The sequence below is a fragment of the Rhamphochromis sp. 'chilingali' genome (genome assembly GCF_963969265.1).
Source record: "Rhamphochromis sp. 'chilingali' genome assembly, chromosome: 19".
Taxonomy (NCBI): Eukaryota; Metazoa; Chordata; class Actinopteri; order Cichliformes; family Cichlidae; genus Rhamphochromis; species Rhamphochromis sp. 'chilingali'.
The window spans coordinates 9,605,712-9,623,807 of record NC_137946.1 but is presented as its reverse complement, the minus strand read 5'-3'; the positions used below and the strand labels follow the sequence as shown (position 1 = coordinate 9,623,807).

Sequence of the window (18,096 nt, the reverse complement as noted above, 5' to 3'; positions counted from 1 at the left end):
GATGTAGACATGAGTCAATATTTCATCCAATTTATATTCATATAACACTATAACAATTTCTTATAGAATTCTTCTTATTGGACCTGTTGAATGACTTGCAGTACCATCACAGCTAAAATGTAAAAACAGCAGTTTTTGTCTCGTTTATGTTATTTTAAAGTTGTTATTTTAAAAGCTGTATTTTTTAAATTATTTATTAGTGGGTGGGGGGCAAGGACCATATAACATGGCAGTTTTAAGGTTATGGTTTCCTATTTTTTTCAAAGGCATAAGCGTGGCATCAATTTTGTCAGCTAATGCTTCGTAAGAAGGCATAAAATATTTCATAAGATTTTGAACCTTTTCTGTAACAAAATAGGTTTCATAATAACAAACTTCATGAAGAGGTTTTTTTTTTTTACATTCATGAATAAATGTTTTTAGTACATTTTCTATTAAACTTGGCAAAGGCTCCAGAGAGAAGCCTGAACAACCTCCTGCCAATGTGAGGGAGCAACAACAATATCAAAGTCTTTTTGGATCACTAAATCCCTTACCCAGTCACGCAAAGTCAAGCCTTAAACCCTCAGTCACTTATATCCACTGGCTCATTCTTTCGGTCACTGCCCAGAAGCCTTATGACCGCAGGTCAGTGGCAAAGAGAAGACTGATCAGAAAACAGAGTTTCATTTGATGCACAAAACCAGCAAACTCACTGTTCCTCTTACTCCTGCTTCCTGACAAACCCGCACTGCTGTGCATGGATCATATCACCCCATTAATCGAGCGGCCCGCCATTTATCTAGGAGAGAACTTTTCCCTCAGAAGTAGAGGAGCTGTGTAAACTCGATAGAGTAAAATGAATGCATTTTTTTACTCAAAGAAATGCAAATTTATGCAGGAAAGTCATCCAAAATCTAATAAGATCATCTAGTATGGAGGAGTGCATGACAGATTTCAAGAGGAGACCTGTGGCGTAAGTACAATTTAGGTATTAGCTTTCTGGCATGCATTGTTCTTGGGTTATTATGTTTCTCAAGACTGTGCCTACACACAAGCATGTCACAATGATGCATAATGTCCCACACCTATTGCACTGTAACAAGACACAGTACGCAGCAGTCCTCACATTATTAATACACATCTATCATCTGTACTTCTTATGAATTGGAATCCTTGGGCTACATTTGTTAATAAAACTTTGCGCTGTTAGGATCTCAGTGCAAACACAAACTTTAAATGGTTTAATGTACTAATAACAATTTACAAACTGTCATCACTCACTTCAGTTAATATCACATAAACTTTTCCACATGTGAAAATATATAACCATGAATTGTTTAAAAAAAACTGCTATGTTCACAACATAATTGTTCATAAACAATAATGATGGGAATGATATGAATCCAGTCACAGGAAGAGATGGTGCAGATTCATTTTGTCATTGGAAGCATGTGTAAACCTAACATGAAATTTCTTGTTTAATCTCCTATATTAAATTGGTTTCATACAGGAAGTTACAAGAAACAACAGAAAACATGTTTGGGAGGTGGGGGGAGTATTTCAGCTGTGACATTTGGCCAATAACCTGTCACGTCCATCAGCAAAACATATATTAAAAGAAATCATATCTTTGTCATTAACAGAAACATAATTTTTAAATCAGATTTCAAATTACAAATACTGACACAAGCTTTCTGTCTCTCAATGTTTAAAAAACAAAAAAAACACAGAACCAGTGCTATTTTTAAAAACATCTAACAAGATTAAGAGGTGAGTGCCACATAACTCTCTCACCCATGACTAGCCGTTTGAAACAGAGAAAGAGGCCATTTCTATGGAAATCCAATGTTTACACGCATGGGAGAAGTCTATTATCTGCCATTTTGAAAATGTGCACAGTGCTTCCTGGGGTTTCTACCTCATATTGCTCTCAGCATTTTCTTCCTTGTTTTCTTCTTTCTCCCCTGTGCTCATCCAGAGGAAAAACAAATGGTTTAAATGTCCTTTTGCCTGATTAAGCAAAAACCCTTTCTGCTTCTTCTACATCTATATATTGCCAGAGAAGTTTCCCACTAGTGTCCCCAAAGTACCTCTTTCAGAAGCTGAATGGGGTCTTTTTCACCTTGAAAGCATTTAAATGGAGTTGCTAGGATTGGACTCTTCTCTCCCCACTCTTGCAAGGTATGTCAGGAGTTCAATGGTGTCTTGTGAAGCGTGAAGTTATACAGGGGAAGCAATGTGACTACGGCAAGAGAATAAAGTGACAGTAATGCATTGACAACACCACTTATCTCCCAGAAAGTAAAATACATCTCTTGAAAAGAGACATCTTGCGATGTTTAGCTTTGATTTTTTAAGAGTCCTACAAAAGTATCCCAAGAGGTATGGTACACTTTGAAATTTAAAGAACAGGTTTGATCCAGAAAAGCACAGCAACACAGGAACTCAAAGGAACCTCAGTGGAGACAGTTATTCCCATGGTTTTTGATTTGCATTGCATACTTACTTTATTCACAGCCTGCTGGGTCTGGAGGATAAAATCTGCCTTCTCAAACTCAAGGAGACAAAGGGCAACGTTTCAGAGTGAGGAGCCAATACTCTTTGCCCTTAAACAGGTGGGATGGCATACAGTGATGTCCCTGCGCATGTGTTAGATGACGGCCTTTTCTGAGCAGCATCTACTCTACTTTATGTACTGTAGTTGTTCTACAGCCTAATTCGGTGTAATTATTCCCACTTTGTTGTGTAAACTCAAATTTACAACTGGTAAATTCAGTAATCATGCCAATCGCGTTGCCCTAGCCTTAAAGAATCCAGGTCAGAAAGGAACACAGAGGTTTCCCCCAGCAGAACCTCATTCTTTTTCCTGTGAAGCTGTTTTTCTCAGACTTCAGACTCTTACTGTAATAGACCCAAGTACAGTAGTCCACCAGTTAACAGACATTCCTTGTGACTGTGCCTGCTGTGTTGTTGTGTTGTTACAAAAGAGATCCCAAAGAGTGATTTGATCCCTCATAAGTCAGTCAGACCTTCACAATTTTAGATTTCCATTCTAGTTTTTTTTTATAAGCTTCCAACTACATCGTGTTGTATTTGGAAGGAAGGTCAGACCATTTTTCTATGACATGTATAAAAAAAAACCACACCCACACATGATCCTTATAATTCATGATGTTCAACCACATTTGAAAATAGGGGGAGGAGATGAAGGGAGAAACTTACTACCACAACAAAATACTTTTTTCATTGCAACTGAAGCATTGCACTGTTTTGGAATACATTGATCCTTGAGATAGCAATGCAATGGACTTGGAACCTGTCCAGGGTATATTCTGCCTTTTGACCACCCCCCCCCCCCCCCCCCCCCACCCCCCCTCTGGGCACTATCCCAGAGGGTGCCCACTACCACCCTGTATCCTAGCTGAATGAGCAGTTAACAGAATGGAAGGATGGATGAATCAATACAGCTTCATGTATCTTGTGGAATAAACAAAGAAACAAAATGATTCAGTGATCTCCATTAACTAGTCTGGTTTGTTAACCTAGTATTATCAGTCCTAGAACTAATTGCTTTTAATGTTTAAGTGATCTGTATTACTTAATTAAGTAAGACCATGTGGATATTATTCTATTGACTTGTAATTGACATTTTTGTTTGTTTGTTATCTGGAAAGTATTTGGCTTTTATATTGTAGAAAAAAACAGTAAGTATAATATAATACTTACTTTTAATAGTATAAAAGCAAGAAAAGTTAAAAAAAAATGCTCTTTAGAAATTGAAAATGGAAAATACACACACACACACACACACACACACACACACACACACACATATATATATACATATACATATATATATATATATATATATATATATATATATATATATATATATATATATATATATATAACACCCAGCACGCCCCTGCGGGCGGTTTATCCTTCAAGCTCGGGTCCTCTACCAGAGGCCTGGAAGCTTGAGGGTCCTGCGCAGTATCTTAACTGTTCCCAGGACTGCGCTCTTCTGGACAGAGATCTCCGATGTTATTCCCGGGATCTGCTGAAGCTACTCGCCTAGCTTGGGAGTCACCGCACTTAGTGCTCCGATACTATATATATATATATATATATATATATATATATATATATATATATATATATATATATATATATATATATATATATATATATATATATATATATATATATATATATTATTATTATTATTATTAAGGTGCTGAGTGCAGTGGCAATGCCTTGAAAATCCAAAAAAGTCACTGATCTGAGCAATTTTTATAATAGTTTTATTATATCAATTACTCGGATCACTAGTTTGATTTTCAAGGCATTGCCACTGCACTCAGCACCCTGAGCGGTTAGACAGAGGTTTGACACTTGTATGCAGGTTTGGACTTTGTGGTCAGGACACATGTCTACTCTGTCTACTCTCAGTAAGGCTGAGCGTGAGCGTGTTGAACACACTGTCACACACACCATCTGTTACCTCCAACACTTCTGGCTTGGACAAACACAGCTATGAGCAGGTAATGGTGCAGACAAAACTTCTGACCTTGACACTGTCTCCTATGTGTGATCAGCGCGGGGAGAGAGGTAGATTGATGAGAGTCTTTTTGATTTTGGTTTGTGTGAGAAAGGCAGCAGAATCCCACGTTGCCTGGAAACCTGTCTATCTTGTAGTGTGTGATGAAAGATGGGGTCTTTCTCTGCCTCCCTTATCTTATTCAACTTCAAGATAAACATCAAATCACCACACTCAATAAATGTATTTCTTTTTTTTTAACCTTATGCAAGATCTCACATGCCAGTACACAAATACTTATGCAACATAACCTTTTTCAGGTGCATTCATTAATCTATTTTAATTGAGGGATACTTAAAAATACTTTTACTTAATAAGTAACTTAATTAATAACATTTGGGATTTTAAAATAAAGCACAGAAAAAGCACCATAGAATATGTGTTAGCATGTGCTATTCATCAGTGTTAATGATGAATAGCAGCATTATGTATCAAGTTATTTGCCACAATTACACTCACCGTGTTCTTGAAGATTCCTCTACTTGTCATTAAAGTTCACCTTGATGGATTTTGTGAGGTTTTTAATTTCTTGAAAAGCCTATTTATTATCTCCTCTTTGTACTTCTGAGAGGCAGGGCTCGCTGTGGGCTAAGGTCACTTTGAACATCAAATTTTGAAAAACTTGGTGCCAGGTCACTTAAAGCGACCATTCCTTTGTGGTTTGGCAGGAATGGTAATGCAGTACTTTATTCCTCCCAGATGACACTTAATGACAGTAATCTAGTTTTGGTAAAGGCTTGCCCTTTTAAGGCAAAGAGTTATAGACATAAAAGATGTCTCCACAACACCAAGAACAAGGCTGCTGCCATAGGAAAAAAAATATTTTGAAAACACAATTGTGTGATAAATGAGATCTATCCAGTGTAAATAATTCTGTTCACTTTACACCCCTTTCATACAGACTAATTTTAGTCATTGTCCACAATTATTATTCGATCTACTGCTGTGAACACAGCACTAAAAAAATGCTTTAATTTCACTCGCCAGATCAATAGCACCTGATACAGCCTCATCTCATTCTCATCTAACAGTGAGGCACTGCGTTTATAATGCTATTGACAATATTGAGCAGTATTGACGAAAAAACTGGATAAGAGCCTCAGGCAGCGGGCAGGAATGAAGTGCCATTTCTTCACAGCTGTACACCTTTGTAATAGCTCTCTCAACCATGAACATGAATATAAAATGCCAGCTACTAAAAATCAGACAGCTTTGTTTCAATCGTTTTACTCAACCGTTCGTGTCTTTTGGCGGGGTGACGCTGGGTCGAGTTCAGGAGGAGACAAATGATAACAGAAATGATGCATCAGCTCTGCGAGAGCACATCTGCAAGATAAAGGAGGAATGTTTGTGTGCTGGATAAACAAAATGGCTCTAGTATATCTAGTTGCAGGTGCAATGTTGGGAATGGGAATAATGTGTTGGGGGATCTAACACAGAGTCTCTAAAAGTATAAACCGAGCAAGTGTATGTTACGCATTCTGATGTTTTAATTCATTCAAACGGAGATGAACTAGCTAAATATATATTTATACATGTATAATAACATTTTGAAATAACAGTTAGGTATAATAAGGCGTGCTTTAAGATCTTATCAGTCCAAGTACATACAAATTGAATGAAAGGAAATAAAATCTAATAGAAGCCAGCCAAAACAGCGCGCTTTCATTTACGCGACACTCATCATGTTGCTGACTATGCCTATGAGTATATCAGCTGTCTGTGATCTCCTTGAAAAACAGAAAGAAAGAAAACGACTCCTGACCATAGCTGTACCAGTTCAGATCTAAACTGCTGCTGAGTTTTAATGCTCAGATTTATTGTGCTTGTTACATTCGCGCGGCTTTTTCTCCCAGGGCAAGAGAGAGGAGAGGAGGGGCTGAGCTGTGCTGTGCTGCACCGTTCAGCTGCTCACCTCTCACTGAATCCCGTCTCCACCTTTCATCCCTCAACTTGTCCCACGTAGGGATGGATGAGTTCCACCGCCGTCGGACCTTGTAAAGTATCAGACCAATGCGTCTGAACTGGGGGACCGACAGTCACTGGAGGGTCTTTGGGCGTCGGTGATGTTTGCAGTTGGTGACTGCAGAAACTGCCAACGTGTCGGCGAGTCGACAGACCACAGCTTACTTGTGCGCTCTTGGAGTGGGAGAATGGACATGTGAATGAGAACGATTTCCCTCGGCGGCTACAATAACTGTTTTGGTTCTTTTAGTTCACAAATCGTCACAAAGTCTCACAAGTGAAAACAGGATTGATGAGATTCTTTTTCTTTTTTTCTTTTTTTGTTTCTGCTTGAGGAGGAATTCATGCGCCGATAGCTCACGAGGCCAATATGCCAGAATGGGTCCTCTACAGTATTTATTTCTCTGTGGACTTCTGCACACCCAGACCTATGGTAAGTTCATACAGTGCATGCATCTCTTACTTAGCGTCGTGGTTAAAAGGATGTCTCGTCCCACGTCATGCTATAGAAAGAATAGTCAACTGTGACCGGATGCGTATTCGACCACAGTGATTCCAGCTTAAGTCCACCAAGAAGATACTGAGTATGGTACGCGATTAACAGCTGGCACCCTTCAATTCTTGGTCATCATATTATATACTTTCTTCTCTTTCTTTTTAGTTTAGCCCCTGTATAAGATTTTGTTCCAGACCAACTATTTAATGGTTAGGTAGACAAAGTGATTATTTATTTATACGGGGTACCCTTAGCTGAATAGATTTCTTACTTGAATTAAATGGTTGACAGCTTATCAATATTGAGTAATCTGACAAAAAAAAAAAAGAAAAAGTCCAGGCAGCCAAACTTTTCCCCCCTATATTATCTGAAAAAATAATATTTTCTGCTCCTTCAGTGTCATGTTCTACTCATGTCGAAACCTATAATGGCTCCTGCTGGACCCACATATTGCTTTAATTCTCTTTATCTTGCGTCAGATACGTGGCCTCACGTTCAGGTTGATCAGTTAACTTAATGGACCTTCTGCTGTCTCAAATTTGAAATGTCTAGTCTGACGTGGAGGCAGTGTACCTTCACATAGTCTTAAAATCTGTCCCAAGCTGTGCATGTGTTCAGTACAATGGACCTTTTAACATAAACACTGTATGCACAAAAATTCATTTGCACCTTTACATTTCAAGAATCTTGCGTTGTTCAATCTCCTGAAGTGTTTTGTGCTACTTTGTCCCATATAGCACAAATCTGTGTCAGTAGAGTAAATGTGTGCAGGTGTAAGCACTACACAGCACATAAAGTGGCTTTTGAAACGGGTGTTTCCTGTACACTGGAAATGCTGAGTTTATATGGTACAGTGTGTCAATGCAGCACACAAGAGCAGCAATCATCTCATCTTTATGAAACCTGTAGTCGGGGGGCGGGTGTTGATTGAACGCTGAGGTCATCATAGGAGTTGAAGTTTGTATTGGACTCCTGCTGACAGGTGTTTCCTGTGATTGGCACACCACATTTTTCTATACATTTACTGGGTTGAATCAGCACATTCTGACAGTTACATCATAAGCCATTGTTAATGCATGGCTGTTGCATTGGTTTTAATGGGTTTCTGTGGATATATATGTATTAATATGGAGATATATGTTAATACACATCCAGCATACCCATTCTTATGTTTTCAGTTAAAGGAATCTTCCAAGTTATAAGCTGAAGCTTGTACTGGTAAAACACTGTCAGCGTAACCTGGTTTTTATCAAAGTGTCCACTGCATGTAAGCTCCCAAATAACTACTTATTTTCTGCAAGGCTTTGAGTGTGGGCTTCAGCACCATGGATAGTTCTCACTAAATGGACATATTTGGGAAGAAAAATGAGCCTCAAAGGCTGGACCTGGACAAAATATTTTAAAAATATTTTAACTGTTCTAAATGTATCTAAATATAACTCTTTACTTTCAGACTCCATTAAAATTATATCTGCCTTTTTAACCCCCATTTTAAGGAGTTACATTTAAAAAAAAAAATCCAAATCTTTCCCTTCTTTTTTCACTCATTTACATTCAGGGTCATAGTGTCCATGGAGCCTGCCCCGAGTAAGAAATAGACAACCCCCTCCTGATGAGATGCCAGTCTATCACAGGGCCAACAGACTGACAGGACCCCACAGGACCTTCTTGCTGTTAGATGACAGTACCAACCACTGAGCCAATGTGCCACCCACAACTTAAATCATCTAATTTAAATTCTGTTGTCTGACAGAACAAGCCTCAAACTCTGCATTAGCTACTGTGGAGACCGGGTAATGGGAAGACCAATTAAACAAAGCCAGTATTTCACAAAATATGTGTTTGTGTGACTTTGCAGAGCCACACAAATGTTATAGATTATAGAGTTTTAAAAGCATTTTTAATACGCAGTGTATCTCCCTGCTTTGGCACGCTGGTGCCAGCTAATGGAACGCTTTTTGTCAACAAACCTCTTAACATTATAGACCATCACATCAATTTTTATTCACTTTTATGACTTTATTTCAGTTGCTGTAGAGCAGTCAATGATCACGGCTGCCTCTGCAGTTTGTATGATTTGTCCCCCTCACAGTTAAAAAGACAAGAGAAGCCAAACATCACTTTCATTTATTTATTATATATCTTATTTATTTTCTCCGTAAGACAGTCGAAAACGTAAGTTCTAGCGACTTAAACACTACACACTTGACTTGTTTGTATGCACACAACAGAGAAGACCTTTTAACTCAGATATTTTAATGTGCTCATACACCATGGAACAGATGAAAGTTGTGAGATTGTCATGTCGGTAAACAAACACAGTGCCACTACATTCGGGTCATTACTCTGTGACATTTAGAGGTGGAATATATGAAACACCACTGAATTGGTCAATAAATGGAAAAAAAAAAATCTGGCATTCCTGTGACATTTGATGGAGATCAGCTATCAAATACTGGGGGTTAAAACGTAAATATTATTTATGGCGAAATATAGCTGTTGATTTGAAAAGCACATAGTGAACTTTGCACATCCTTAGTGTTAAAGTACAAATCAAAAAATCCATTGTAGCAGCTGCTGTTATACACCCACTGTGACAACATGTTTGATGATGTCAGTGTTTGATGGAACGTGTTAATGAAAAAGTTAATGAGATGTAATGACTCCTCAGCTCCTGTCTGTGAAAGTAAATATGGAAGCTTCAGTTTAGAAACACAGTATATTGTAGAGCAAATAAAAACCTGACACTAATCAGCTTTCTTTTTTTCCAGGTACTGTAATCACATTATATTTTGTGTGTTCCACCAATCATATTTACAAATTGATGCAGAGGCATAATTTACAGTTTAAATTGCAGTGGAAATTATTATTTTAGTGACAGACGAAAACCATTACTTATTTTCCAACATAATTCCCCAAGATTTCTCTCTGTCATCAGCTGTCATTATTTTAATCAAAAGAAGTATGATAATCAACAATTCCCTGTTTTTCTCTCTTTTTTTATTTTAGAGAAACTGTGATAAGCCAGTATTGCTTTACTGCTGTTGTATGACACAGTGCCTATTAACTTTTAAAGGTTGCTCATTTGTAGTTGATATTGCTGTTTTTGGTAACTCAGGGGTTACCAACCTTTATCCCAAACATACTGTTGGTTAAAAAAGAAATATATGTGTATATGAAATAAACATTATCATCATTCCTTTCCTTTAGGGTCTCGTCTTCGCCAGGAAGACTTCCCTCCCCGCATTGTGGAACACCCTTCTGACCTCATTGTGTCCAAGGGGGAGCCAGCCACTCTCAACTGTAAGGCAGAGGGTCGTCCACCGCCTACGGTGGAATGGTACAAAGACGGGGAGCGTGTTGAGACAAACAGGGAAAATCCCCGTTCCCACCGTATGCTGCTTCCCAGTGGGTCCCTCTTCTTCCTGCGCATCGTTCATGGACGACGGAGCAAGCCAGACGATGGCATCTATGTTTGCGTGGCCCGAAACTATCTGGGGGAGGCCAAAAGCCGGAACGCGTCTCTAGAAGTAGCACGTAAGTTTGACTTTTCATTGTGCCCCTCTAGGCACAAAGGTAATAACATGGTCAAAGAAATCTCAATGTCGCATGAAAAAAAAAGGGAAATAAATGAATATGGAGCATGGGTGAGGGTGGTAACCTTTTGTGGGGTATATGAAAATATGAAAATGTGCTAATATTGCATAAAAAAGTGGAGGTTAAATTAAGCAAACAATGTGGAGCTGTTGTGCTACCGTATATGTCATCTGATGTCATCTGTCACGGTGCACGCAAGATCACATAACCTTTCCGCTGAACCTACAAGTGTGTGTTAATTTACCCAGCCGTGTGCATAACGTGTGTGCGCATATGTGTGAATATGTTTCCTGACTGCTAGTGAGACCTGTTTGGATGACCTGTTTGAGTAATGTATGGGCAAAGCTGTGAATCGCTCCAGGGAGGGAGAGCAAAAGGAGGCAGGATTTTAACCCAGCGAACTCCCTTTCAGTGTTTGGATTTGGAAAGACGCGGCCAGCTCCCAGCCAGTTCTCTCCCTGTGTGGGAGAAAGGCGCTCTGGGCTATTCACATTTCCATTATGTGCTAAACTGAGCTGATTTCTTGCCATGAACAAGATGCACACACGCTCGGACGCACATGCATGCACACAAAAACACCCACACCGTCTCCCCTGCTCTGTGTTTATCATTAGCACAGATGGGGAATTCCATGCAAACAATATATTGCAATTTGGTTTTAAAATAATAATTAAAAAAAATATTCACCCACCCATGGCATTCTGTTATATTTGCTTTTTAATTCCAAAATAGGTGAATATAAGACATGAACCTAATGACTTGACTATGATGTACTACAATTACATTACTACAGTTAAAACAAGAACATGTCAGAGTCAGAATTATGGCACTGTTGTGGCTTCAGCTGATTTGTCACCCTTGGCTTTATGGGCAAGTCACAGAAAAGGAAGGGAAAAAAACTGAGATAAGAACCATGAAGCTAATTGTAGCTCAAGACATTATCTGAAATCTCTGTGCCTTCTTTTTGTGCACCACATGATCTCTTTGCCTTATTGCTGTATTCAGTCCCTGTTGTCTTGTGTTTCTGTTGTCTTCTTTTACTGATGATACCTCGTCTTTGTTTCAAGGCAGTGAACTGTCCTGGAAGTGCTGAGGCTTACGCAGATGCTGGCAATGTAATAGGACATACAAATCGAGCCATAAGAACGAGTGTGTGTCTGTGTGTCTGTGTGTCTGTGTGTATGTGTGCGTCAGAGGATACAACATTGGCTTCCCCATACAAAACGAGACATTGTGGTGTCGGGTATTATAGCTGGTATTATCTAGCATCCCTGTCTCACTGTAATCGGAATTTACACTGCACTTTGTATCACATTTACACTGCACTTCTTGAGCTGTACAGTTGTCTTTGAAGATAGTGAATAATTCTTTCTCATAAAGAAACCAGAGACCCAAAACTGTCGTTATAATGTCAAGAGACACATCTTCTGGCGGCTTCACTGATTCCCTTGACTGAATAGATGCCTACTTTATGAGCACAGTGACTGTGTCAGAGTGATTTTGTGGGGATTTTCTGGTTCTCCCTAAACACAATAAAGCTCATTTGTATGTTGTAGCTCAAACCGGCATTCTGAATTCATTTTCTGAGTTAATTCTCACATTCTTTGTCACTGTTAAAGCTGCAGCTACTTATAAATTGTTTCTTGGTTTTTTTTTTCGTGAGAAACCTATGTTATGTGTAGCAACCATACATATGTTGTAAATGTGACTTACCCAAAATAGAGTAGCAACACCTAAATATTAGAAAATATAGAAATGTCTTCCTCAGCATGGCTCAGCAAAGCTTTAATATTCTTTGAAAGGCATGTTTTGTTGCACATCATAGGATACATTCTTGAATCCACACCAATTGGTTTATATTTTTTGTATTCAAAGCACCATCGTAATCATTTTGAGGACATTTTGAAGGATCAGTGTTGGCTCTGAGGAGTACACCTCATGAGTACACTTCGTATTTCTAGATAGAGCCATACATATTTGGAGAATGACACTTTTTTGTGTGTATTTTTCTTTCTACACCACCTTAGTTAATTTAAATCACACAAGCGAGATGTGATTTGAGTATAAACTTATGGCAGTAATTCAATGGATTTACCAAAAGTAAATGAAATGACTGCCTGAATTCTACAACCCATGGACATCACGAAATGTTGTTTCTGCTCTCTAAGTCCTTTACTGCCACCACCTTTAGTTCCTGTTTTTTGTGGGCCTTTCTGCCTTCAATTTATTTTTCTTTAATAAAAGAAAAGTAACAAGGCCATTGAAGAGTTTCCCATTCCGTTGCCTTGAGAAACTCTTAGGTTGCTTTTGCTGCGCTCTGATTAATTATATATTTGCACTGTGAAGTCCTGTCTGATCAGTTTTGCAGCATTTGGCTGAGTCTGAGCAGAGAAGTAGCACTAGCATAGCCTGCTAGTGCTGCTTCTTTAAGCAGTCACATCATCAATAACCACTCGGTTCCACAGGCAGCCATACATGCCATAACATTACTTCAACCATGTTTGACAGATGATGTGGTATGCTTTGGATCACAAACTGTTTCTCTCCTTCGCCATACTTTTCACTCCTCATAATTGTCGAACAAGTCAAGCTTGGTTTCATATGTCCAAAGATTTTTTCTTTTTCTTTTTTTCAAAATGTTCCACATTTTTTCTGGCAACGTCAATTGACCAATATTTACATTTATGTAGACGACTTTGACAGTGATGCACCTACCCCCACAAGATGACTTGACTTGGTTAGATGCTACTTTTTGGTGTTGCTGTTCTTGTCAGTGCATTTGTTCTTTTTTAGCAGTGTATCAGATGTTCAATTTCCCAATTCTAACTTTATTATTTTGATTTCCACCCTAATAATTGCCTTCACATGAATCAATCTTCATTGATGTCCACTGCAGTGGTGTACAGAAGCAAAACTAAAAACAAAAAATAAATGGTCCAAATACTCATTAATCTATTTGTACAGCTCAGTATATCTTGTCTATTATAAGGAAGCCCAGGATAGGATCCACATATTTTCAGTATGTATTATATTTATAGTAACTGCCTTGTGTACATAGTGTTAAGGGATCATTTTTGTTTTCCACAGCCTTTCTTACATAAAGGACAGTACATGCCGGGCAGATTTTAGTCTTCTCTGTGTAATTCAGAATATCATGGTTACAGGGATGCATAATCACATGACTCCTCCAGGGACTGCAGGTTCCTGCCAGTATTGCTGCAGCCAAAGTTGTCATGCAATGCTCCGGGTGGGAGCAAACGGGTATACGAAAGTGCTGTGGGGATGATCTGACAGTGAGTCTAGCTCTAGAATGGTCTTTAGGAGTCCACACACATCCTCAGATTTTCTAATGGGCTGTAGCATTGTATCTTAACCAGTGGTGCAGAAAATGTAGCTAACTAGAGGGGTGCTGCTCCCTTGGGTACATTTGTGCTATACAAGCTCAATTTTGGTGGTTCGTCATGCATTTTGTGAGCTTGAGTCTGAGTGAAATTTGAAGAGACATTATTCATTCCGTGTGATGCAAAACACTTCAGCTGTTTAAGATGGCAGCAAAGCTTAAAATATGTAAATTATGCAGATATGCCAGACAAACCTACAGCTGACAGCCTGGCATCAACAAATGATGTACCTCACAACATTTGTTTGTCATATAAATTAGCCAGTCCATACTAAAACATCTATTTGCACACATATTTTCTTTCTCCCCTTATGCCTTAACAGGGCTCATGTTAAAGAATTAATAGTAACAGTGCAAATTTAAACCACAGGTTTTTTTGTTGTTGTTGAGAATCATCTAAAAGGACAGACAAAATGTTAGTTTTTCTTGAAATCTGAAGAAATTATTGTGCATAACTCACCATTTCTTTATTTCCTCCATTATTTGATTTGTTATTCACTTAACACATTGGCATATTTTAAAGTCTTTGCCTTTAACTTGCTTCTTGTGCCTAATCATCTAGCTTCAGGCTGACTTCAATACAACTGTGATGTCTAGAGGGACAGTATTAACATATTTTCATACCATCTGCATGGTTATTCCTTCCTTGTTAAATCTTTTAGCGCACTGTGGATATTTTCCAGCACTGTGGTTTTTCAGAGGAAATGTTTTACATTTACATTGACTCTTAGCTGAGCGAGACTGAACTAACCCTGAATAAGTAGAAGTGGAAAAAAATGAAGGCTAGAAAGCATAAATTTTATCCTGTGGACAATGGGAGCATATTTATTTTCTAAGCTGATGGACTATAGCAAGGCACGAAACAGAAGAATTTTCAGCCTTCTCGAGATTCTATTTCCTGACCATCTTATTTGGTGTATATATGACACAAATGATAACATCAGCTATTTCAAAGGGAAAAAAAATACCTGTTTATTATTAGAATGTCATGTATTTTTTTCTTGATAAACAAGGCCCATTGTGTTTTTGCTACTGTTGCAACATGTCACCTGGATCTCACATCCAAGTATGTAATTTTAATAATCGACAGGCACCTGCTGTCAGTGTGTACAATCACACTTGGCCAACCACTGAGGCAGCTTTTTTACATATTCACTCTGTTAAGTCAGACATTACAGCTGAGCGCTACTTCTGAGCAACGTGAACAAACAACTGTGCAACCTCCAGGCCACCAGTGGACTGGCACTAATCATCAGAGTGAGTGGCTGTTGATGGAATTAGAACAGCTTCCTCAAACTATTAAGAGAAGGGACAGAAAGACATGAACGGTGATGTTTTGAAGGGAGTTGTGGGCGGAGAGGCGGCAGATGCGAGGGTATTCATTAGCACAAACTCAAGAACAAGACGAGTCCCCTTCTGTTCAACTGTGCTAGGAGAATTAGATGTATAGTCACTCAGCCAGACAATCATCAATTAAATCCTCACAGTCCCAGACAACTAGTGAACTAAGCAGAAACAATGCTAGATAAATCTAGTGCTAGATTTTTATTTTTTATTTTTTTTTACCATAGATCCCTATGGTAATCGTTTTTGCTGAAATATTGAACACAAAATTTTGGAATTTTAGTATAATAGAAGAGTAAATTCATTTACTGACAGTTTGATTTCAGACTGAAATCTGCGAGGTGGGACATGTGAAAAAGTCTTGAGCTGCCCATAACGTCTTTAAATTTTGCCTGGAAAATGGGAAAATAGGTGCAGTGATTCATTGAAACATGTTCAAACATAAATGGAAATAAAGTATATAAGTTAAAAGTTAAAAGTTTGTACAATTCTTGAAAGTCAGTATTTGGTAAGACTTTCTTTGTTCTTTAGCACTATCTGAATTCTTTTTGATTGTTGGATTTCTTGCAATTTCTTCAAGTAGTTTTCAGGAATCGTTCATCAGGCATCTTTTATCTAAAGCTTTTTTTTTGTTTGCTTTTGTTCTGTTCTCCACCATAGAACCAAGTTCGCCAGAGCTTCTCTTTACATGTTGTACTGCCATTTTTGGGAGCATTACAAGTTGCTGTATGTCAATACAACCGTTCTATCCCAAATGTAATAATATGTATGCATTAAGTCCATAGTAAGTACATAAATTGCAAAAAAGGGCAATAAACTACAAAAAAAGGAAATAGTTTTTGCTTTTTAAACATATTTCTAGTTAGAGAAATTTCAGAGGTATATACTTAAAAACTGTAAATACAAAAAAAGTTGCAGAAAATAGTTTCCAACCACAGGAAAATAATTTTGAATGTCTTCATAGTTTTATTTTTTAGATACACCAATTTTTGTATACTGCAGGAAAAACGGAAATAAATATTATATTGCAAATTTGCAAAAAAACAAAAAAACAGCATGTGCATCAAAATAAACTATTTCCAACAGTGCAATTTGAGTTCTAAGTGTCCCAGAAACTATACAGAAAAGCATAAACTCAAACATGACAGACATGGCAGACATGTTTGTTCATGCTGAAGTCTATGCCAACGTACGAAGTGCTATGAACAGCTGATCGGATCGGCAAAAGCATGTTTCTGGAATATTTTTGTTGCTGCAAGTGCTCTTTGTGCAATTTTTGCAAAACCATATGTGGAAGGAAACCGAGGACAAGCTGAATGCATAAGATGTAAGTACAACTCCTCCGGTTTCCTATGCAAAATACATTTTTGCGGTAACTTATATGGTTGCAATTCTACTGGGATTTAAAAAATAGTTCAGCAAAGCGGGGAGTTCTGCTCCAATAGGCCTTAAAGGGTTGAGATGGTCCCACTCTGCTTCAATATTGTTGACATTTGGCCAATGGGGAGGCCAAGCTATGACTGATAATGTTCCACTGTGTGATTTTCTTTCTAGGTGTGCTTTTTGGAAGTGTGTTTGGAATCATTGCCAAGCTGAAAAATAAAGCAGTTGACAATCGATTTACAGGTGATATACATGCAGCCCCAAATCATGACAGAGCCTCCTCCGGGTTTAACGGGTTTCCTGACCTTCTCTGCACATTTGGATGAGGCTTTGGACCAGAATTTGATTCCTTCAGTCTCCTTCTTGTTTATTTGGCATACCATAGACTTTTCTCAGTGAACAGTAGATAGATCAGAATAAATATCAGATCCATCTCGTGGGTCCTATGTCAGGTCTTTGATGGAGTTATTCAATTCATTAAAAAAAAAATGAATAAATACTGCGCACCATGCCAAGACAGGCCAAGTTTTCAAATAATAGCTCTTTAGGAATCATCCTGTTGGTGCAAAAATATTATTTTCTACCTATTCTCTAAAATTATTGCACACCACATGTTAAGTGGTCTTTTATGTGTTGACAGAACATTCCTCTGAATATGGTCTAGTACAAGAACTGTATAAAAAAAATGTCCAAAAGAAGCCCAGAAAATATTACCTATTGCTTTAGTCCAATTTAAATAATTAAATAAATAAAATAAATAAAAAATGTGTTGCTCCTTGGAAACCATATATAAAGAAGAGCACTAAAAAAAAGTTCAGCAACCAATTATGTTCAACATGTACAGTATGGGCAATATATTCAGTTTGCAGCCATATAGCTGTGCTGTGATCTATATCATCACTCACTGCTTTCTTGTCATTGTCTTCTCCTCAGTGATGCGCATTACCCTGAGCAACATGGGCTACTGGTTGGTATAATGTACTGTGAGAGTCAAAGCAATGCTTTCTCCAGGCATGAAAATATCTTCTTTCACAAAGTGCATCTCATAGAAGGCATAATTTATCTACATCACCATATTTATGCTTTACATTTGGTATATATCATATGGGGAGGTTTTCTTCAGAAAGCTGTTTGGGTTTAGAGTTTTGCTGTGAACAGTCATTACTATTTTAAGGTACTTACCTGTAGTTAGGACTGATGGTGTGAGTCTGAAAACGTAGTAAATCACTCAAGGTTTAGTAGCCGTTCTATTAGGAGACATTTTGTGGTGCTTCAAAAAGTGGCAACTTGCTATTAATCATGCATTTCACTGTTTTGAAAACACCCAGG

General features: G+C 38.1%; 1 protein-coding gene across 2 annotated transcripts in view; it reads left to right on the top strand.

Moving 5' to 3' along the window:
* Positions 1-6,554: 6,554 nt before the first annotated feature.
* The window catches only part of LOC308386648 (roundabout homolog 2-like), an 83,846-nt gene continuing 72,304 nt past the window's right edge, over positions 6,555-18,096 (top strand). For both annotated transcript variants that reach the window (XM_080866344.1, XM_080866343.1), the window contains exons 1-2: positions 6,555-6,980; positions 10,254-10,580. In XM_080866344.1, the coding sequence (XP_080722470.1) occupies positions 6,926-6,980; positions 10,254-10,580 (382 nt within the window). In that variant the 5' untranslated portion in view covers positions 6,555-6,925. The remainder of the gene's footprint in view (positions 6,981-10,253; positions 10,581-18,096) is intronic.